Source organism: Chrysoperla carnea, chromosome X, assembly GCF_905475395.1.
Source record: "Chrysoperla carnea chromosome X, inChrCarn1.1, whole genome shotgun sequence".
Classification (NCBI taxonomy): domain Eukaryota; kingdom Metazoa; phylum Arthropoda; class Insecta; order Neuroptera; family Chrysopidae; genus Chrysoperla; species Chrysoperla carnea.
This window is the reverse complement of record NC_058342.1, coordinates 36703848-36726910: the sequence shown is the minus strand read 5'-3', so window position 1 is coordinate 36726910 and position 23063 is coordinate 36703848. Positions and strand designations below refer to the sequence as shown.

The window sequence follows — 23063 nt, the reverse complement described above, 5'->3', positions numbered from 1 at the left end:
ATAATTATTTTTATTTTAGGTAAGTTTAGACTTAAATTTGTAATGAATAAAAACCGAGAGGTGTCGTGGGAAACCCGGTTGGAGCTATGTTCCTATGGTATCTTCGTATATTATAAATGTAGCATTTATTTTTTACTCAAATTTGCTTTGATTTTTTGCTGATTTGAATGATTGATTATGCACATGTTGAACTTTGCAAGACTATGAATTTTGACCTTCTTTATATCTAACATAACATTCATTAGAGAAGAAAAGTTGATTTCGGGGTTACCACAAAGTTCTGGGAAGTCGGGAAGTAAATCAGAAGTCAGACGATAGTGTAATTAATTTTATTTTATCACCGAAGCATAATCCTGCAAGTTTGAAGTTTTGTATACACAGTGTTTCCATAATTAAAAAATTATTTTTCAAATAATTTAAAATAAAATTTGTTCAGAACTGTCTAATTTACCTAAAAATGGAACAAATAAGCAAATAATCTTTTTATTTCTGAACTCAGGTAGAAACTAGACCATTTCTCTGGTTTTCTGGAGTCTATATCTAATTATCGGACTTTCAAGGATTTCTATTTTATATTGGGAGTGGGGAGAAATTATACTATTTCTGGAGTCTTCCGACCAAATCTGAGGATATGCCAACTTTATTGAAATGGAATAGTCAAGGAATTTCATGAGAGCCTTTATAGTGCGATGGTGTAATCTTGATCCAAATAGTCTGTATATATTATATCAATATCACACACTTAAAAATTGACGTTAAATTGTGATTGGAATATGAAAAATTTGGAAGAAAAATTTTAAAATACAAAAATAAATATAAAATGGAGAAAATTGAAAAAAACAAATGAATGTTCAATAAAAAAATGAATAAAAGAAAAAATTGAAACCATGTGATCGTAATTATTCTTCAAGTCGACATAATTCCTTATTTCTAGACAGAGACAACCAGATACATATAGCGTGCTCGTTTTATTGAAAGAACGAAATATTTTGCAGTGGGACTTGAGTAAATTTTAATAAATAAAATACCAACAAAAAATTTTTTTATTAATAAACAAAAACGATCAAAATAATTTTTTAAATTGTGTCTAGTTTTACCGTAAAAGTTTCAACAAAATGGTGCTACAGTGCTCGTTAATTGTGAATAAAAGTAAACGTTTTTATTTTGATTTGTGATTGTTTTACAAAAAAAAATATACATAAATTTTTTTTTTTTTTGATGTGGCTGTGGCGTATAAATTTAGATTTCTAAGTACTCGTAATTCCGCTAACTAATGTATTCATATTCATGGTGTAATTTATTCAAGTTTTAACGTTTAGTTCTTTTATTTTGAGTTCATCCAGATTTTTTTAGTGAAATGTTGTAAGTTCAAATTTCTATATTTTAATATTTATAAAAATTCATTGTTTTTTTTTTCTGTTCAACTTTTTGGATTATGAGTGTATGTAAGTAAGTGTGTGTGTGTGTGTGTGAGTGTGTATTATTTTTATTGCGTGAATGTGTTTAAAAGTTGTATGGTTTAAGTGTATGTATTAAAAAAATTTTTTTTTCAAAATGTATTTCTCAGAAACATGTCAATTCTCAGAATGTATAATATACGTACATTAAAATATACAAATTTCTTATTTTATTCTGTAAATACAGTATTTTTGAGGAAAGTTTAAGAGTATTTTGGAATTGACCTTACAATTTAAAAAATTCCTTGTTCTCAAAATTAGTTGAAATCGTTTTTTTATTTGAACCTTGTAAGGTTTTGCGTAAGATGTTGAAATTGTTGTGAGTTTGCCTGTCAATCGATCATTAATGACGTATTGCCTAGATCCACGATGAATCCAAATATAAATGTAAGAAGGGTCGGATTTGAAGCCGAAATTTTTTTAAATAGTTGATCAATTTTAGTGTATGAATGTTTTAATATGAGGTACACCACAAACAGGTCTCTAACACCTAGAAAAAGGGATCCTTTGTGCCCTTTTAAACAGGCTCTTGGAGGCGAAACGTTCCAAGTATGAGGATATTTTTTTTATCGGATTCAATCGAGATCAGCGGTCACGAAGAAAGGCTAGAGCTTCTCCACCAGGCTTGGTGTGTTAATGTTTTGGGACGAATACATTCTCTACTTGCCCACTCCTTAGTTCAGTAATTTACGAAGTTTCTTGTCATGGGAATAACGAGCTAACGAACTCGCTGCCTCGATTTTATTAACGCCAGAGTGTTTCGGTACTCAGATCTTATAAGAAGCTTAATCTGCATGCCGAGGAAAAATGAAAACACGATCGTCGAAAGCTTAGGGGTTTGGGACCCTCAACCTAACCTTTTTGGATGGTCCTGCCTGTCTTTCGACGATCCGGTATTAGTTTTTCCTCGGAGGATGATAGCATAATAATTAACAATAAATTTCGAGATAAAGAGGATTTAATTGCTAGAATTTCAACTTAGAAAGACGCGATTATATTTTACTATCTATGATGTCATTATATTTTTCTAACTATGATTTACGAAGTCTGTTTTTAAATGAGGGTGGGAAATATGTCCTTAGTTATGGAGCTTTGCGGCTAACGACTTGACTTGACTGTGTATTTCTGAAAAAAAATATTTATGAATTGATGAATAGTAAATTTTTTATTATAAATTAAATTAATTGTTCTCTTTTTGTAATTTTAGTTAGAAATCTATTTTGATTGAAGAATTCTATTTTGATAACCTTTGAACCTTTAAGGTTTTGTTTTAAGTAAGATGTTGAAATTGTTTAGAAAAGTTATATAAAGTATGTATGTGTATGGGACTAGTGATGAATGAAATCGGGTTTATTTGATTACTGGGCGATTAGGTTTCGAAATATCGATCAAAATCGCCCCGAATATTGAAATAACTCAGAAGCTATACATCCCATCGACAAATGAAACCGATTTTTGTAATTTTTGGGCCCAAATGACTCTACAAACTGAGTTTTATCAAATTCTGAAACAAGATATCGACCAAAGTCCCCCTCCCCGGATATTGTACATAAAAAGTAATCCATGTAAATCTTTTATTTTTTTATCTGTTCGTGTAGTTGTGACAATCACATCAGTATTTTGTTATAATATTAATATTATTCAAAACAATAATATTAGAGATTTGTTAGACACAGTTTATTACTTTCATACAAACAACTCATGCGTTTGTGTCAACTTCACCACTCACACGCGTATAGTAGTTGTATCACACTCGTCGCACCATTCACCATATTTGATCTCGCTATGAGGTTGAGACAGCCTCATATCGATCTCATCATTAATCACTTTTTTATAACAAAGTTTAGACCAACATAACCTCAATATAACAAATTACTTGATATAACGAATATTCACTTGTTCTCTTCCGATTTGTTGTATTGAGGTTGCACTGTATTTTATGTGACTTGTTAAATTGGATTTTTGGTCAATTATTTTCTTTAAGTTCCCTACTAACCGTGTTCGAAGAAATTGATCAATCTCGAAGTTGAAATATTGAAACCTTGCTCGGTTCAATGTCACAATCGAACCGATTCATTGATATTGTTTCGTCTACGATTCAAAATCTAAAATAAGATGTATATGTTTGATAGAATCAGAGGGAGGTACTTGTTCGAATGATAAATTCTTGGTAATAGAGTATTTTTTTTTCTGATTGACTTTCTCGAGAGTATTATTCTAGAGAGTGGAGTCAAAGTAAAAGACATTTCGAAGTATTACAGAATAGTTAGTTATTACAGCGAGTTGACAGTTTTGTTTACAATAGTATAAATAAACATAATATTAAATAAATATTATTATTTATAAGTTTTCCAACCATAATAAATAGATTCCTGTCGTGAAGGTCCGTATTCGAAAAATCAACCACCATCATTACCATCCAACATTCTAAACCACATCCTAAATTGTTACACTGAAAAACAAAAATTCTTTTACCAACCGATATGAGGTGCCACAATTGTGATACAATTACCGTACGAAGTTGAGTGGTGAAGTTGACACAATCGCAATAGTCTTTTGAATCAATTTTGAGCATAAAAACTCCTTCATTATATTTTTTCCGGAAATTTGATGTACACACACCGTGCAGCGGTAGCTGGTGGCACGTTGCTTTATAGACCAGGAGATGATGACAGAAAACTTTCTCACATTCACAAAAGTTGTTTATTTTTTTATAAGTAACATTTTTTACATTTAAACCTTTGTTCTATCTCTAACGTTTTACAAGATGGGTCCTACGGACCCAAGACCCAATTGACTTATGTTACTCATTTACGAACTCAACCTCACTTTTTACGTCCTGAGTACGCTGTAAAAATTTCAGCTTGATATTTTTTTCGTTTTTAAGTTATCGTGTTCACAGACGCACTAACGGACGGAAAACCGGAAATGGACTAATAGGGTATTCCACTATTTTTGAAAAAGTACCTTAAAATGATGATTTTGCTAATAAAAAGCCACAAAAAATTTATTTCGGAAAAATACACAAACTTTCTTGCCAAAAACTTAAATTTTAAACCTTTTTTAAACTGTCAAAAACGCGGGCATCCAATTTGATGACGTAATATCGGTATCATTATACGAAATAACACAAATAAGTTTGACAGATATATTCATAGACATCTGATTATAATAAATATAAATACTTCTTATCTATGTATATATTATACCCAGCTGTCTACACTGAACTAATTGATGGTCTGTGACTCATACCGCTATGACATCACATCAAGGCTTACTCGCGTTTTAGATTCACGTGATAAACAGTTTAAAAATTACGATTTTTAATTTTAATAGTTTAAAAGAAAAATGTGCTTTTATGACTCGAAATCAGAATATTTAAGTATATTTTTACATAAATTTTAACTTTTTTCAAATTTCATGATTTATTTTTGACTAACGATCCTATTAGGTGATTTTATGAGCATTTATACCAAAATTTTGTGCGTAGCATCAATATTTTTAAGCGTTACAAACTTGGGACTAAACTTAGTATACCTTGCATATTACATATATAAAAAGACATGCAATAGAAAATGGAAGAACGTTTTTTTGTCATTATCTGCCGGTCTATTAAAGTTAAATACACTTGATTGGCATGTATATTGCGGACTTTAGATTAGATATTTTTCAGTGATTGAATATGATATAATAGTGATATATCTCAGAAAATATTTAACGATTCGTTTGAGATGAATGACTTTACATTATACAATGATATAATAGGGTATCGTAGGGTTGATTAGCTGCTCTACCATTCACATCTATATATTTAAGTAGGGTAGAGTGAGTAATAAAAAATATTTATAATAAATATTTATTATAAATTACTTATAAACATTTCATTGTTTATATTAAATACTTTTCTTTTCAATATCAGTATTATATTTCTAAACATGTCGATGTCCATGTCGTTGTCGATAGCATAACAATGGCTGGGACTGGGAGGTGGAGCTTTGAGCTTTACTTATCTACTCTACTCTACTCTACTCTACTAACTACAACCTTTAGAGGGAGCTTTCACCTTTAGAGCTTCGTGTAATCATTGTCAGTTAACAATTGTGACAGATACAATGCACAGGACAGTATTCAGTAGTCAATTCTTTTATTTTCGAGGTTTGCTATGAAGATTACGATACGATTTATAAGAATCGTGAAAATGTAAAAAAAAAATCGTTAAAATTTTTTGCTTTCAATTTCGATTTAACTTAGTTTATAAGTTAATTTTGACCCAAAAAGTACAGAAATCGGGTTTATTCGATGATTGGACGATTAGGTTTTGAAATATCAATCAAAATCGCCCCGAATATAGCAATATCTCAGAAGTTGTGCATCTAATCAACAAATGAAACCGATTTTTGTAATTTTTTGGAGCCAAATTACCCTATAAACTAAATTTTATCAAATTCTGAAACAATTTCTTTCAAACGATTTATTTCTAAGGACAAACTTTGTTCTGTGATTATTTTTCCTTTGATCAGTTGCTGTTAAAAAAAGGTAACGTTGTTTCATTAAATTTATCAATCTTAAAGCTTTTTGTGTCCCTTTTTGCCGAGTAAAATTTTTTGTAAGAGGGCAAAGATTAAGTATTCTATAACATTTTGACATGAAAAATATAACATGAAAAAAATCTTGCCTGAATTTGTGATTTTCTTTTAAGACTCTGATAAGAATAGAGATTAAGATAGCTTAAGTCAAAAGTCAAAGAAAGAAGCAAGCAGTTTTCCAGTGAAAATTTGTAACTTATAATTCCAAAAAACTCCTTACGTGGAAACAAAAGCAATGAGTATGAGTATGAGTATGGAGGTTAGCGGGCCATGCTCGAGCATCGGGCCTCGAAGCAATGGTTCAGAGCACCTAGGCAAATAGACCCTTGTACTCTATCCCCGCTACGCTTTTCAGTGGCTATTATAACCAACTGATGTACTGAAACCCAGGATTTGCCTAGCGCTGAGTTTTCTAATTTCTTCTGATTTGACTATGGCCGGACCAAACCATTTCCTTCGCAAAAAAAAGCAAGCATTGATAGGAAAAAAAGTGGACCAGAAGCAAAAACCAAATTTAAAAAATTGAAAAAGAAATAATTGGATTTGAAGACAAATATGAAAAAAAGTCTTTGGTATCAATTTTGAGCATAAAAATCTCTTTATTATATTTTGTCCGAAAATTTGATATAAATATTCCAGAGTGCGACCCTGTAGCTAGAAAAAAGAATAGTCTGTTATACTATTTTAGATAGAAAAGTTTTTTTTCTTTGTAGAATTCGTAATCTGTTTTCTGTGTTTGACATCGCAACGTGCACTTTTTTTTTCAAAGTTATTCTTGAAAACAAATCCCTCTATAAATTGATCTGAACAAATGGATTACATCTTTATTATTAAGTGATCATCCTCTACAACTCTTCAGTCTTATCTTGTGTTCTGATTGTTTATTCTCATTCTGTTGCAACAATCAAAACCAAAACAATAGAGAAGCTTCAATTGTTGTGAATACTGGATTGGTCTGGATCGTTGGACCATTTTAACACATTCTCTAGTCAAGTTCAATTCACTCACTTACTTCAATAATTAATTGTAGTGTTAAGTGAATTATCGTTTTAAGTGGAATTTCGTGAATGAATAGAAAACATTACTTAAGAGTTAAGTCAAGTACCAGCGATTAACTTAACCATTACTTAGAACCTGTTCATCTGTTTTATCTGTTCACCTGTTAATTTAAACTCATCGACCACATCGCTAACTATTTACCAATTTATATTTGTAAAGTAAGATCATTTATTATTCAATTTTTATTTATTTTTTACATTTTAGCCAATTTTCTGATCGAAAAATTTGTAAGAGATGTTTTATTAGCAATTATTTTGTGCTTTTATTAAGGATTTATGAGAAGCATGGCAATAATGTTTGTTTTAAAAGCTCAAAATTTTTTTAGAGGTAGCATTTTACTCAAATTTATATGTAATATGCAAGGTATACTAAGTTTAGTCCCAAGTTTGTAACGCTTAAAAATATTGATGCTACCAACAAAATTTTAGTATAGGTGTTCATAAAATCAATCTAATTAGTCCATTTCCGGTTGTCTGTCTGCCGTCTTTCGTCTGTCTGTCCGTCTGTCATCATGATTACTCATAAACGAAAAGAAATATCAAGTTGAAATTTTTATAGCGTACACAGGACGTAAAAAGTGTGGTCGAGTTCGTAAATGAGCAACATAGAACCCATCTTGTAAACCGTTAGAGATAGAACAAAAGTTTAAATGTAAAAAATGTCCCTTATTAAAATATAAACAACTTTTGTTTGAAACATTTTTTCGTAAACATCACTGTTTACCCGTAACAAGCTGAAAATTTTGATTCATCGGGTCAAAATACGTCAAAATACACTTCTTGTTCGGTAGGACTTGCCACTTCTATCAAAATGGAAAATATACGTTTCTAAATCAAATCATCAATCAAATTTGTGTATCTACAGTTGTCCCATTCATTCAAAAATTCGAGCTTCGAGAAGCGCAAAAAATTTGATACAATATTTCGAAAACGATTCGTTTAATTTTCGCAAAATTTTTTATTAAAACTTTATAATTTTTATAAAAACCTGTATATATGAAATATATCAGAGTATATTAGGTTTTATCCCAAGTTTGTAACGCTTAGAAATATTGATGGCACAAACAAATTAATTTTGGTGTAAGTGTTTATAAAGCTCATTTTTATTTGTCCGTCTATCTGTCAAGACGTAAAAAGTGAATTTAGAGTTCATAAAAAAAGCAGAATGGGTCACAATTGGGGACCCATTTTGTAAGGCGTAAGAGATAGAACAGTGTATTTCAATAATTAACTCAGTCAATTGTTTATTTTCATTTATTTGTATTCAATATACTCGTTTAAATTCGAGTTTCTAACGGTAACGAAGTTCTTTATTAGTATTTTTGAAAAAGATTGAAAATCCGAAAAAAGAAACTTCACAAGACTTTCATAAAAAGGCTTAAATTATACCCCTCTCCCCTTAAAATTAAACGATTAATCATCTTAAAAACACAAAATTGCTCAGTTTTATTTTTTACAAAATTTCCTACTGAAGTTTTTCTCTCATAAAAACGTTATTTCATCCTTAATGTACAGGATGCTCAATATACAGAGTGTGCAAAATAAAAAATAAAAAAGATTAGAAGATTATATTTTCAAGAGAAAATTACTCAACACGAAAATTGATTGTAGGAAATACATTTGAATAATTAAACGGGAAAGCGTGTCTGGTGACCCCACAGCAAATAGTTGTGTCTACAACCTCCGCATCTGAACACTAATTATGTTAATATTTTTGTTAGAATTCATAGATTTTAATTATACCATGTATATATGAAATATACATAGTATATTAAGTTTAGTCCCAAGTTTGTAACAAAATTTTGGTATAGGTGTTTATAGAATCATCTAATTAGTCCATTTCCGGTTGTCTGTCTGTCGTCTGTCCTTCTGTCATCACGATTACTCAAAAACGAAAAGAGATATCAAGCTGAAATTTTTACAGCGTACTCATAACGTAAAAAGTGAGGTCAGATAGAACAAAAGTTTAAATGTAAAAAATGTTGCTTATCAAAAAATAAACAACTTTTGTTTGAAACATTTTTTCACAAACTTCACTGTTTACTCGTGAGGGCGCAAATTCTATAATTTGTGTTATGGGAATATCAGTTATATGTGTGGCTTTCTAACAAACGATTGCGTAATTTACATTGTCTATACATGGTATTTCAACAATTAACTCAGTCAATTGTTTGTTTTCACTTGTTAAAATGTGATCTTGCACAAAATTTTCCATTCGAAAAATGTGAATAGAAAGTTTTTATAAGCTGACGACATTCAGATGAGGTGTTACTAGCCCACAATTTTATGAATATGCAATATAAAATATAAAGGCATTTACATAAATAATTATTAAGAACTCCCCAGGGGGGAGAGATACCATGCAGGGAGCACTGAACAGTTAAACAGTGTTGACACAAACAAATGCATTTATACCATTTACAATTAAAATTAGACTCTAAGCGTGTTCAACACTGAATTATTTTATTGAATTGAACTAATTATCGATTAACTGACAAAACCAACAAAACCATTACAGGAACAGGAAACCAACAGTTTTTGATGATGAAAATGTGGTTTTGAAAATGTGAAGTCGGTTTATGTGTGTTCTCTGTTACTCTTATTACTTTGTGTGTAAGAGTGACTATCTTTCTTTACTTACCTGATAAAGGCATGACATTTCAACAATTAATTCGATCAATTGTTTGTTTTTAGTTGTTATTTTGAAAAATTTTGAATTTTCGTGGTTTTTAAGCTTTTTCGCACCACTAAAGCCATAAGTTTTACGGGTTTGATTGCTGCTTTATTACAAAATTTGAGCCGGTTATCGATGAGTCAAGTGATTTTGCAGTCCACTCCCGGACTACTTCTAATTCGATCTTGTGATTAAACTGAACCAATGCATTGCAATGATTCATTGAATATTTCACAAAGCCTCTGTACATTATTTTATTAAAAATGGGATGTTTTCATCTGTGAAGATAAAGATAATAATTCGTTGATGATAAAATAATAAAAACGTTGATTTCTACTTAAATTAAAAATTGTTGTCTATTTTTAAATTTCAATTTAAAATTAAAATAAAATGTTGTTTTATTCCTAAAAACTGATTACAACATTGTTTTTAACTTTTTAATTATTTCCTATATTTTTCAAATTTGCAATAATCATTTTAAAATTCTTAAAATTCTGTATAAACGTTGCATTATAAAACTTCTCTTTAATTTAGGATTTATTAATATCATTATGTATTGTTTTAAAACTACTGAGTGTTTAATAATCAACGCTATCAATTTACTTACTTTTACATTTTTCTTTTGAAACTCGCTAAAAATTTGTTTTATGTTTTTGTGTTTCTTCGTGCTCAAAATTTAATTTTTGGGACACAATTTAATCCCCTCCATATGTTGATACCTCCCACATTTAAGTGTCTCTGTATTGGTGAAATAATTTGATAAATATTAGTTTTAGTATTTGTTACCCAATTTACAATCCCTCTATATTCTGAAGTGACACTTACATCGTTTAATGAGTTTGATTGATCTGTGAATGCATAAATTTTTCTATTTTTTCCATAGTTATATCTCCCGAATTAGGCCTCAGATCGAAATTTGGTAAAGAGCTTTTCCATTTGTCTTGATAAGCTCAATTTACTGGTATAATTTTCTACTATCAATAATAGAACACCGTGTATAGACTGATAAACACATTACCACCCCTTTGCGTTGTTCAGTCGGGTAAGAATTATCAAATAGAATGAAGTGAATTTTTGTATTTTTGAGTCGTTATTAAAGACCTGTGCAATTGATGAAAAGTAAAGTGTGGTGACACCCTATCTGTTATCTTCTGTAGTGAGTTAGTCCTGTCCTGTACTGTATTGTACTATAGTGTATGCATTACATTAAATTATTGAATTAAAAGAAATTGGCTATTTTGAATAGAATAGCTATTTTATTTAAATAATATTCAAGTTTTCCGTAATAATTTTTATAATACTCAGAATTTCATTTTAATTATATAGAGTGTCACCTCCCTTTCCAATCTTTTTTTAGAAAATTTATTTGAATAAATGCCATGCATCTACATCCCTATACCTGCTATAGTGCCACTGTGCTGCATTAGGTACAATTCTTTCGGGCGCCGAAATTTTGAGCTGTCTTCGTCTGTCTTATATCTACTCTATGAAATATACAGACGTGTTTTACAATAATTCAAAATATTTATATAGCGCTTAATCAAGCTTAGAGTCAAAGAGGGAAGACGGTACCTTTTTTCGGTCTCTTTTTTTGGGGGTCAATAATTCACTTATTGCGTTTCCTATGCTTTTAAGCCTCTATTTTATATATAAGCTCTTTGCTTGGTGTACGTTGGGCCTATCTAGTAAAATATATGATCTAAGATTAGTGACTTGAATGTTAGTGACTGTGAGTGTGTGACTGCCTGTACCTGTTGTTGATAAAACTTTATGAATGGTATGAGAATAATTTTGATTGATTTGATGAATGAATTGTTGTATTATGATTATGATTATTGTTAAATTTAAGAATCTGTTAAAGTGTTAAGTGGAGGTGCTGGCTGGTGTTATATTAAACTATAAATATTTTTTCACTTTTGTTGCAGAAAATAATTGTATAAAAATGAAATGGTCTCGGAGCCAAATAATGGGATGTCCCAGTCCCATTAGAACTCATTTATTTTTAATTTTAATTTATTTTATTTTGTGTTTGACGTCTGTGTTTGGCGCAACACAACAAACAACGCAACGATCACCAGATGAAAGATGTGCGAGTTTTAATACACCCGGCAGTAAGTATTACACTTTTTTTTTAATCATTTTTGCGATTTTCCGGGAGTTGCATTGTAGAAAATGAAATTTTTCGATTTTTTTTTTTTTTGCAATGTTATAAAATATTTTTGCGTTGTTTGAAAAACGCAGTACCTTTCAATTGAATAATTAAAAAAAAATTATAATAAGCAATAATTTTATTAATTCTGCTGACTTTTCCATAATTGCATTAATTTTCAAATCATTAATTATCAATATAATGGCGCTAAAAAAAAGTGCCTACAGGTAAATATTAAAATATCACTGTTAAGGAATAAGTTCATAGCTGCCCATACATTTTCACACAACATGACATAATGCCATTAAGAGATACTTTCGTAACCAGAACAATAAAAATCTTTCGAAGCAAAATGAACTTCTAGTCGTCAAAAGATCGGTTTTGGGCGCCCCAAATACAGATTTTCCTTGGTAAATGATTGATTAGATTTATCTTTTTGGTAGTTTTGAAAACCTGGTAACAATGTCCCAGAAGCTATGCATCCAATCGACAAATGAACCCGATTTTTGGGTCCAAATGACCCTAGTAACGCTTGTAAAAAGTTGATAAAGCTTTCGCGTACCTTATTGATTAAGATTATCTAGAAGACAAGATTTATGATTACATATAAATAGGAAATATAAAATTTAACATTTTATAGAAATTCTTTGAAATTTTTATTGCATCCATCTTTTATTGCAATATTTGCACTTTTATCGACTATAAAAATTTACATATTTCATATAAAAAAAAAGAAACTCTTGAGAAACGAAACTGTATCACTAAGGTCATATTCAAGTAATATTTTTATATTTTTGAAAAAACGAAATATGTACATAAGAGGGTTGAAAAGGGGTTGAGAAGTTCGCGCTGCCAAAAGGTATATTTTCTAACTCAAACATATTTTCAACATTCTCTAACTTAATTTTTCAGAGGTTGGAATGCGCAATCCTCTTCGATTGACCTTCTGTACAGTGCATAAGTTTACATTTTCGGGGAAAAATGACTAAAAATTATAATTTTTAATTACGATATAAAATAAACAGTCACCACCCCAACCCCCACTGCCCCCCACCATCTTGTCAGCAAGAAAAAAAATACGTCTCTGATGTGGAAGGATCCAAGAAAACTTTCCATACGAGCAAATTTTTTTTTTATAGCTTTGAAGAAAATGGACATCCAAGTTTTTTCCTAAGTTGCGCCCTCACGGGCAAACAGTGATGTTTACGAAAGAATGCTTCCAATAAAAATTGTTCATTTTTTTATAAGGAATAACTTTTACATTTAAACTTATATTCTGTCTCTAACGGTTTACAAGATGGATACTTTTTCTAAAATGGGGGCAAATACTTCAGCTAGAACTTTTGTTTTAATTTGATGCATGTAATTTTGTAAAAAATTGATTAAAATCATCAACCACCCCCTTAAAAAAGGGGGTTAGGTACGCCCCTGAAAGATGGAATTCTTTTTACGAAGTGTTTACAACCTGTAAAGAACTAATAAATAAAATTTCAAAGATGCATTAATTTTTTTTTTCTTGATTACCATGATATCTTATTTAATTTTGTTGTACTACCTTGTATATTGTGAGTGACATTTAGTTAATCGATTTACTTGATTTTTGCGTCACCCTATATAAAAATAATAAAAATTTACTCGCATAAGACGTTTAAAAAAGTATAACTTCAAAAATGGTAATTTTCTTATCTTTTTTTTAGTGACAAAGCCAAAAGGTGATATCGTTTTGGAAGAGGGTCAAGATTTAGATATTTACTGTATCCTAAATGATGAATACATGAAAAGTGAGAATCACATGAACTCATCACATCTGGTGTTTGATCATGACTCAATTTCTTTGAGAAAGGAAATGGTGGAAATCGTAAATGCATCAACAATACGTTTACACGTGAAAAATGTGACCCGTTCATACAGTAACTACTATTGTAAATTTGATAATGGAACCAAAGTTTGCTACAATAAAGTTGCCGTTGATAGTAAGTTTAATTTATTTTCCTACAACTTTTATAAGAATTTTATTACTAACACATGGTACTGACAGACACGGTACTGACATTTAAAAAAAAAACACTATAAGTAGGAATAACAAGTTAGTAAGAATCGAATTGAATTAATAAATTTATTTAAATTACAGCGAAACCACGTGATATTGAAAAAACAGATTTTCAATGTTATTCGAACAATTGGCAAAATTTAACATGCAAATGGCGAGTACCAGAACATTACGTGAAAACAAACTACACGTTAACATACATGTTACCAGGCAGAGCAGCTCGTGTAGTCTACGCATGCCCCCCAAATCAACTCAAAAACGACGGCAATGAATATCAATGTTTTTGGAGTTTGAATACACGTCCTCTTTATCGACAAACGTATCCATTATTAAAATTTACATTGAATTCCTCAAATATTTTTGGGGAAACAATTAATATTTTTGAATTTTCTCATTACGCGTACGGTAAGTAAAAACTTAAGTATACGTCTCATTGCCCAAATATCTTAACCATTTTCCACACACACAGCATATCTTACATGCTTACGTGCCGATTTTTACCGGTTTGCTTATCATGTCAAGCCGTGTTAAGGAATTTCGTTCCAAAAATTTTGACAATGGCAAAGATTTTTGGGCTAACATTACGAATAGGCTAACGTGGCAAGAGATTTTTAATGAAATGTTTTGTTTTGATTCAGTGATACCAAGTCGGCCAGAAGGATTAACTGACATTAAAGAGAATCGAACAGCATATTCGGCTCTACTCGAATGGAATACGAACATTGAACTATTAACTTTTCCACCCGGTATACTTTATCAATTAAAACTTCAATCGCAATTCGATGACAAGAGTGATTGGGAAATTATTGAATTTGGAAAAGAAGAATTAAAAAATGTTACAAAGGACTACGTCCATAAATATATCTATCCGTTGAACAATTTAAAGTTCCCGAATACAATCTTTGAAGTACAATTAAGGTCACGTTCAAAGGAGGCACGTAACGATTGCTGTTGGTCCGGATACGCGAACTACACATTTAAAACGTTAATGGATCGACCAAGTCAACCGCCTCGAATGGATGTTGGCAGTTTTGAAATCATTGAGAGTGTGAAAAAAGATTTACGAGATGTGTACATTTATTGGCAACAAATTCGACCACATCAACAGAATGGTGACAACTTTAATTATACGATTATCGCACGTGAGAACAATAAGATGATTGTTGTGAAACCAGTTGAGTTGAAGCTTGCTTATGCCAAATTTAATGCACTTGGTCCTCAAGAATACTTATTTGAAGTATTATCGACAAACGCTGTGGGTCATTCGGATTCTGGTACAATTGTACGAATTCCAAGCCTCAAAAATAGTAAGTATTTTATAAAATTCGCGGAAACAAACAAAAATTAATATTTGTTATTTATTTTTTTAATTTGTTTGTAATCAATTTTTAGTGATTCCTCAACCATCATCGTTCACCAAAATTATTTACGAAAATAATAAATATGAATTATCATGGATTGCACCGAAAACTCATCATAAAATTAAAACTTACACCATTTTTTGGTGTAAGAAAACAACAGATCGTCCCTTTCAATGTAATGTACGTAAATTTGTTTTGTTTATGGAATTAATTGGAGTTTACCCTTTAAGATAAGGATTTTCATATATATACTTGTGTGCTGTCGACAAAGCATCTATTGTTTGAAACTGACAATAATCTGACAGATACAACACACAGTGTATTTGTCAGGTTATTGCCATATCACCTTGCTCTTGTCAAATTATACTACAGAGTACGTATAAAAGATAAAGCATCTATTGTTTAAAACTGAAAATAACCTGACGGGCACAGCACACTATGTAATAGTTAAGGAGTAAACTCCAGTCATGCGTTGGAGCTGACAAACATAACTTTTTTGTGTAATGAATCAGAATCTATGGTTTTGAATCATTATACAATTATTAAAATGAATATTTTTAGGGTTACTTGAATTGGAATCGTGTGAATGGTAATTTGAACACATGGAACCTTACCATGGAAGATGATGGAATTTATCAATTTGCAATATCCGCAAACACAGATTCAAGTAGTAGTGGCATGGCCTGGGCAAAATGTACAGTCATTCATGATAAACGTAAGTGTTTGTTTGAATTTCGAGAATGCATTTTCTTATTTTCGTTTCGAATGAATATTTTATTTGATATTTCAGTTTCAGTTCAAGGTAAAATGAGAAACTTTTACACGGAAGCCAAAGGACCCAATGTCATTGACGTTAATTGGAAACTGGAATGTTCCGGTCGAATTGGAGTTGTTATCGGTTTTCAAATTTATTATTGTCCAGTTTTAAAGCAAGAAAGTTCCGAATGTCTAGGTAAATTATTTAACCCCTTAAATACACGATCTTATTAGTCTTATTTTACTGAATTTCATGCTCAAAATTTGCTTATCCTTAGAACCAGAAAAAAATCTGACTGTTCGTGGAGATTTATCAACAAATTTTGAAAATTTAACAAATTTAATACCGTTCACATGGTATCGTATTAATATTGCTGTGATCACACGCAATAGACAAGGACATAACGATGAAGGACCCAAAAGCGATCCACAATTTGTTAGAACAGATGAAGCACGTAAGTAATGTTTCTCGATACAAGACAAATTAAAAAATTTAATTTCTAAACTAAATTTTAATTGAACAGCTCCTGGTAAACCTCGTAATGCAATGATCAGCGATGTTACGAACACGACAATTAGCATAGTTTGGGATGCACCGGAAACAATAAATGGCGTTCTACGACACTTCAAAATTAAATATAAATCAGTGTTGAATGTCAGCGACAACGGAGAGATTCAAGTTCAATATCAAGGATCTCAGCCAAATAATTCAGCGCAACAATCCTTCAATGTGAGTATTTAGAAAAAATGTACAAATTTAAGGTAATCATTCGAGATATCCCTAACTTTTTACCCCCTCCCGGATCATATCTTTATAAGGATGGGTTAAAAGAGACTCTAATTTTGAATGATTTTCAGGTAACTTTAACTGGTTTAAGAAGTTACACAAGATACAACATAGAATTGTCTGCATGTACTCGTTTTTGTTCAGAGGTCGTTTATCTAAATAAAACTACATCGTACGGAGGTCAGTATCAATTTACGTATACATTAAGGGGGTCCCCCTGTGTGAGATCATTAGTTGGGAACTGTTTTTTAAGAAATTTGAGGTTTTTATCTTTAAATTATTATTATTTAAAGATTGAAGCCACTCTTAGAAAGTCACAGTCGTGTATATATAGCACGACACTGTATAAAATGTAGATAAGAACACTCTCCATTAAATTACCTTTCAAACGAGAAATAAAATCAAAAATGGTTCATCGATTTAGGCGCTACGATGACACAGACAGACAGACAGACACACAAACAAAGTGGTCAAACTTATAACACACCTTTTTTTAGTTCGGGGGTTAAAAATGAATCGATTTTGAAAAACTTATCACACGGGAGGATTGATAGTCTTGGCAATTTTTGTATAAAATTTGTTATTTTAGTGCCCGATAAAATGCATAAATTAACCACAAGTTATAATACGAACGGATCACTTTCGTTGGAATGGATCCCGCCAGCAAATCCTGGTGGACCGGCTTTCTATCAATTAAGGCGAGATTATTTTAAGGACCAATTAGCACATCAGAAAATTTATAATTCTACTGGTACGTACTTGATAGTATTTAAATAAATACATGTTAGTATATACAGGATATTTAAACATTTAAATTGAATAATTTTCAGATAATCCTCTATTGGTGAAGGATCGACAAATATGTGATAGTGATTCTCGAATTACATTTATATGGCGTGTTCGTGCTGTTGTTATCGTCGATAATAACACGGGTGAACGTTTGGAGGGACCTTGGAGTGATTCGATCGAAGCTCCATGTACTCCACAATCATCTTCCCTTCTAATGTATTGCATTCTAGTTATGTTCTTGTTGATTGCGATTTGTCTGTTCACATTCTACGGTAACAAGTGAGTATACATTTTTTAATGTATAATGTCTTATGTCCGTCAGGTTATTGTCAGCTTTAAACAATAGATGCTTTGTCGACAGCACACAAGAGCTACAATTTGAACCTCGAACGGATATCCTGCCAATCATACGAGTTCGTCCGATCTAGTTAATTTTAGGATCGGTCTAGCAATAAAAATTGAACGATATGAATATTTGTTTTACAGAGTTTGGATTCATTGTAAAGATATGCGTAACGTTGAAGTGAAACTGCCGCCTGGATTAACAACCGCCAGTGGAGGAGTTGTAGGTGACAGCACCCATTGGAGTCCACAAGGCTCCTTATGTATTACTCAAAAATTACCAAAAGATCGTCCGATTACTGATACAGCACATCATTTAACGCATCATATAATCGCAGCCGACGAACAACTTTTATTGGAAAAGAAACGTGAATTCGATTCAGAATTAACGGATCTATCGGTGAATCAAAGCATGACGATGAATTTGAGCAACAGTGAAACGGCGAGTGTTTGTAATTCAAGTAATGAATCGGAGATCAGTTCTTCGACACCGATCACCAACTTGAATTTATCGATCGACAATAATAGCAGCTCTTCGGAGAAGGATAATTGTTCGTTGCGTTTGCGTAACGTCCAAACAAAACCAACGGGTATCGTTGATACACAGAATCAAGCGCCATGGACTAAAGGATATGTGACGTTACCAACACCAGATAAAAATGATCAATTTGCAACGGGTCCCTGGTCCAAAGCAATGCAATTAAAAACTTTGGACGGATACTCACAGATTGGTGTTGATGGTAAACAAATGCAAGCACCACCAGCTAATAGTGGATACGTTCCTCATACAGCGATGTCACCGCCTGCTGGAAATGTACCTCCACAGGTGATGCCCATCATCAAAGCATCGCCACAATCACCGGAGAATATCACAAGTACTGGTGCTTATTTGTTACCGAAACCAAGTGACGATCTGGTGAAAACACTTCACGATGAAGAAAATGACGAAGATGACGATGACGATGATGATTATAATCTATCAGAACAAGATTCACCGTTGGTTGATTTGGAGCCATCTAGCGGTGAATTTTCATCAATTGAAACAGATGATTTAATAAATATTGAAGAAAGTGGGGTTAGTATTTTTAATGATTTTCTTAGAATTCAGCCGTTTGTCGTTTGTACACACTCTAACTTATATATTGGAATTATTTTAGGTGATGATTTATGATGACGGTGACGACGTTACCTGCAATCCACCAGGACAACCACCAGACGTTACCGAATCAACTACACCATATGTATCATTAGCTACAGCTATGTCACGCAGTGCTTCACAACGTGACCAATCGAAATTGCCAGCAATTGTAGATAACACACAAGCCGGTGGTCCAGGACCAATTGTCTCACCGACGCAACCATCTTCAACGACAAACAAACCCACAACACCGAATCCATATTCTAGGATCGGCATTTGGGACAATACACCATCGTCAGTCACTACCTGGCAACCGCCACCAACTGGTGCGTCTGCTGAAGTGAACGTCGAAAACAAGGAGTTTGTTTTACCACAACCAGCTGGTACACTAGATAGTGCACTACCAGCAGATAAAACACAACCAGCTTCTTCGACAACAGTTGGGGGTGATCATCGAACTGCAACTAAATCATCCGGTTATGTACCTCACAGACAATTTGATTGTAAATTATTTAAGGAAGATTAAAAGTCGTGAAAGGGAGCACCAGGTAGCAACAGAATTACTTGATAATGACTAACATTTTTATGGACTTTTTATTTTATATTTGTTTAAACGAACGTTTTACGGGTGTTCGTTCTAAAGTGTGTTTTTTTTATTGATATTATTCGAAACATTCGAATTAGTTCGAATCAGTGATATTTTAAAGTCAATTGCAGTGCAATTTTGATCGTAAAGTGTGGTAAGAAATTCCCGATTTTTATTATTTTAAAATAGACATCCAGTTACAGGGTGGCCCCATACACATATAGAAAATCTGAAATTTTTAGAAAATATGACTGTATCCACAATTATTATGGAAATATCAGGGAAAAGAAATAGCAATCATTGAATAATTTCGAAACTAGCGGAATACTATGGAAAATCAGTGATTTTCAGGGAAATTTTGATGGCCACTCTATTTTTTAACTTTTATTTTTACGTGTTTTTAATTTAAATTAAATCAAACATTATTTAATTCAAGAAATAACGATTTTTAACGACAGGACCACGTTGGCCTTGCCTGTCTGTAATTTATGACCTGAAAGAATATAAGATTCTTGGCGGGAACTAACTTTTTTAGCCAATACTTCCTCTTGGGGCCAGATTAACTGTCAGGATAAAACCTGGCACACCTAGTCTATACTGTACCTATCGTTAAATAATATTGATTTATGTGCGAAATTTCCAAATCCGTGTAAGTGCAATTTTACTGGCGTGGCGATCCCCGTCAATAATATACTACTTAAATGTCAATGTAAGTGAACGCTAGTCACCTCCGTTAGTGAAACGTATCTTTACTAATAATGGATAAAGTTAAAATTACAAATCAATTATAGAGAGTGTTAACAAAGTCCAGGAACAGCTCAACAGGAAAACTCATTACTGGTAAGAGATAGAGGAAAATTTTAAGGTAAAAAAGTTGTTTCCAACTTTTGTTCGAAACTTTTTTGAAAAAGACTATACAAAAATTATCCTGGTGTTCCTGTACTTTTGTAACACCCTGTACAAGCAATTGAAATATTGTACATAGATTAAAAAACATGAACAACAATGAAAATGGCACAATATTAGAGCGAACATCCGCCATATTTTTTAGGGAACTATTTAAAATAATAAACAATGCATTTAATTGTGCGCATAATCTTAAAAACATTATACTCCTTACCATGTAACCGGTTCCTCCACTTTTTTTATAAAATAATCTATGCACATGCTAATTTCAAAAGCGTAAAACAAAAAAAAAACTTACACGTTCTACGTCAAAACAACAATCACTGTTTAATCCCAAAAAAAAAAACCCAAATCTTTCAAACGTTTTGTGGTTAAATGTTTTTTTAAAAAAAGATTTATATATTTGTGTGTGCCTATCTGTAAGTGTGTATGTGAATGTGTGTGTGTGACATGCATTTTGGTATGTAAGTCTGTGTGGTATGAATGTTTTTAATGTGAATGTAAATGTGTGTTTTATAATTATGAACGTTTGTACATGTTTACGATTTAGTTTTAGTAGATTTATATAATTAAATAACAGATCGTTTTATTATTATTTTTAGTTTGATACGCCACTGGTTTTGTTCTAAATTATTAACAGCGTAAATTTTACGTAAATCAAGTTTAAATTAATTATAACGACCCTAAAATTATGATCTCTGTATCCAATAGTCGTTATAAGCGATATATATGTCACAGTCAACTTAATTAACCGTTCAGTTAACACTCTAGCCTTTTTACTAAAACGACGTGGTCTGAAAATTATTCAGCCATAGCGTCTAACATTTATTTAATTAACTGGATGGATCAAAATTAATTTTGAAATTAAATTTAATCAATTTTCGAAAGATCGGTGCCGTATCATACTAAAAAAAAATTAAGAACAGATATTTTTTTTAAAAATTGACTTTATTTTTAAAATTCTTTTTTAAGAAACCTCGTTTATAATTCCCGCCATCTTATATAACACAATGTTTTTGATTTTGACTTTTTTTTTTTTGTTCAGAGAAAATGTGAAAATGCTTTTTATTTAGGTGTATTAATAATTGTAGAAATATCTTTGAAAAATTATATTTTCGAAATTAATAAAAATTATATCGATGAATTCGAAAGATCTCTTTAAATTAAATCGATAATACTATCGTTATAATTTTTATCATGTTTGGTGCGCGCATTACGTATTACGGTGGTGAATTTTCACTATAATTATACATTTAGGGGTTCTGTATATGTTTAGAAGAGTTAACGCGGCACAGTTTGTGATTTTATCGTTTCAAATTTTTGTTTCGAAAACGATTGGGCGAATATTTTTTGAGGTATCGATCCAAATATCTTAAAAAATATTCGTTCAGTTTTGAAATTGGTTTTTCCAAATCCAAAATTCTTCTAAACAGATTCGATTACCTCTGTGATTAATAGCAAAACATCGCCATGTATTTATTTTTTTCTTTAAATTGTATATTTTTGTTGTTTAAAAGTCCGGAAAAATGAAAGAGGGTAAAAATTTGTTTTGATCAATAATTTTTCAAAGTGTTTTTCCACTTTTCATTTTAAAATAATTCTTTTATTTTTTGGTACCTTATATAATAATTAACGTGATCGATAAAAATTTTTTTATATATTTTCAAAAATATAGATGCTATATATATTTTATGTATTCGTATATACCTTAAAGCTACGTTCACACGGTCTGCGTCTACGTTACACTCACTTGTCTTGCGGGACAAGTTTCCAACCTTTATATAAAAAAAACTCTTTTAAAATTCCTTTCTTTCGATTCTCATGAGATTGGCAGACAATTGAGTCGTGGTTTTACAGCCCATGTGAACGTAGCTTTATTAAAAAAAATGATAAATTTGTAAATACAAAAAGAAAATTTGTAGTCAATCACAAGAAAACAAATATTGAACCTTTTTTTTAGTAGCTTTCGTTGTTCAAATGAGAGAATTGTAAATATTTAAATTTTTAGAAATAAGAATTGTCCCTTCAAGGTCTTTGTTTCTATAATTTAGAAACAAAATGAATACGGATCTCTGTAAATGAAATGAGTACGAACATATTTTGAAAGGGGGGCGATATTATATAATTTTAAAATAGGCCTTTTAGGGACATTCTTATGTTTACTATACTCAGTTCACGAGAAGAACGATTTCATGTAAATTTTCACCGTTTTCGATTTAAGAGCACTTTTCTTAACCCTTCAAACTGGTCCTCTTTTGAATCACAATCATTACTTTTGTGATAAGAGAAAATCTCACGCTATTTCGCAAGTCGTCAAAAGAAAAATTTAAAACTTTGTTTGCCATATGTTTTTAGGTTACGTATGAAAGTACATTAATTCATATGAAAGAATAGTATATTAAATTTACTTTTTTATTAAATGTT

The 23063-nt window shown here is 31.3% G+C and overlaps 1 protein-coding gene across 2 annotated transcripts; it reads left to right on the top strand.

Annotated features, from left to right (window-relative positions):
* The first annotated feature begins 1213 nt into the window (after positions 1 to 1213).
* Positions 1214 to 22207, top strand: LOC123302587 (cytokine receptor-like). 2 transcript variants are annotated; one of them, XM_044885578.1, is made up of 15 exons: positions 1214 to 1362; positions 11701 to 11886; positions 13622 to 13897; positions 14056 to 14379; positions 14613 to 15281; positions 15367 to 15515; positions 15897 to 16050; positions 16132 to 16287; positions 16370 to 16546; positions 16616 to 16821; positions 16950 to 17058; positions 17468 to 17629; positions 17709 to 17946; positions 18154 to 19084; positions 19167 to 22207. In XM_044885578.1, the coding sequence occupies exons 2-15, from the start codon at positions 11718 to 11720 to the stop codon at positions 19671 to 19673; spliced, it is 4227 nt and encodes a 1408-aa protein (XP_044741513.1). In that variant the 5' UTR covers positions 1214 to 1362; positions 11701 to 11717; the 3' UTR covers positions 19674 to 22207. The 2 variants fall into 2 exon arrangements, with proteins under 2 accessions (XP_044741513.1, XP_044741512.1); XM_044885577.1 differs by having other exon boundaries at positions 16126 to 16287.
* The last annotated feature ends 856 nt before the right edge of the window (positions 22208 to 23063 follow it).

What these genes read in the sequence shown, in the direction of transcription:
- LOC123302587 (XM_044885577.1), top strand. Translation starts at nt 11,718, where the DNA reads ATGAAATGGTCTCGGAGCCAAATAATGGGATGTCCCAGTCCCATTAGA. An exon ending in TACAGTCATTCATGATAAAC is followed by an intron (nt 16,051 to 16,125) that starts GTAAGTGTTTGT and finishes TTGATATTTCAG; the next exon opens with TTTCAGTTCAAGGTAAAATG. An exon ending in GAAAATTTATAATTCTACTG is followed by an intron (nt 17,630 to 17,708) that starts GTACGTACTTGA and finishes AATAATTTTCAG; the next exon opens with ATAATCCTCTATTGGTGAAG.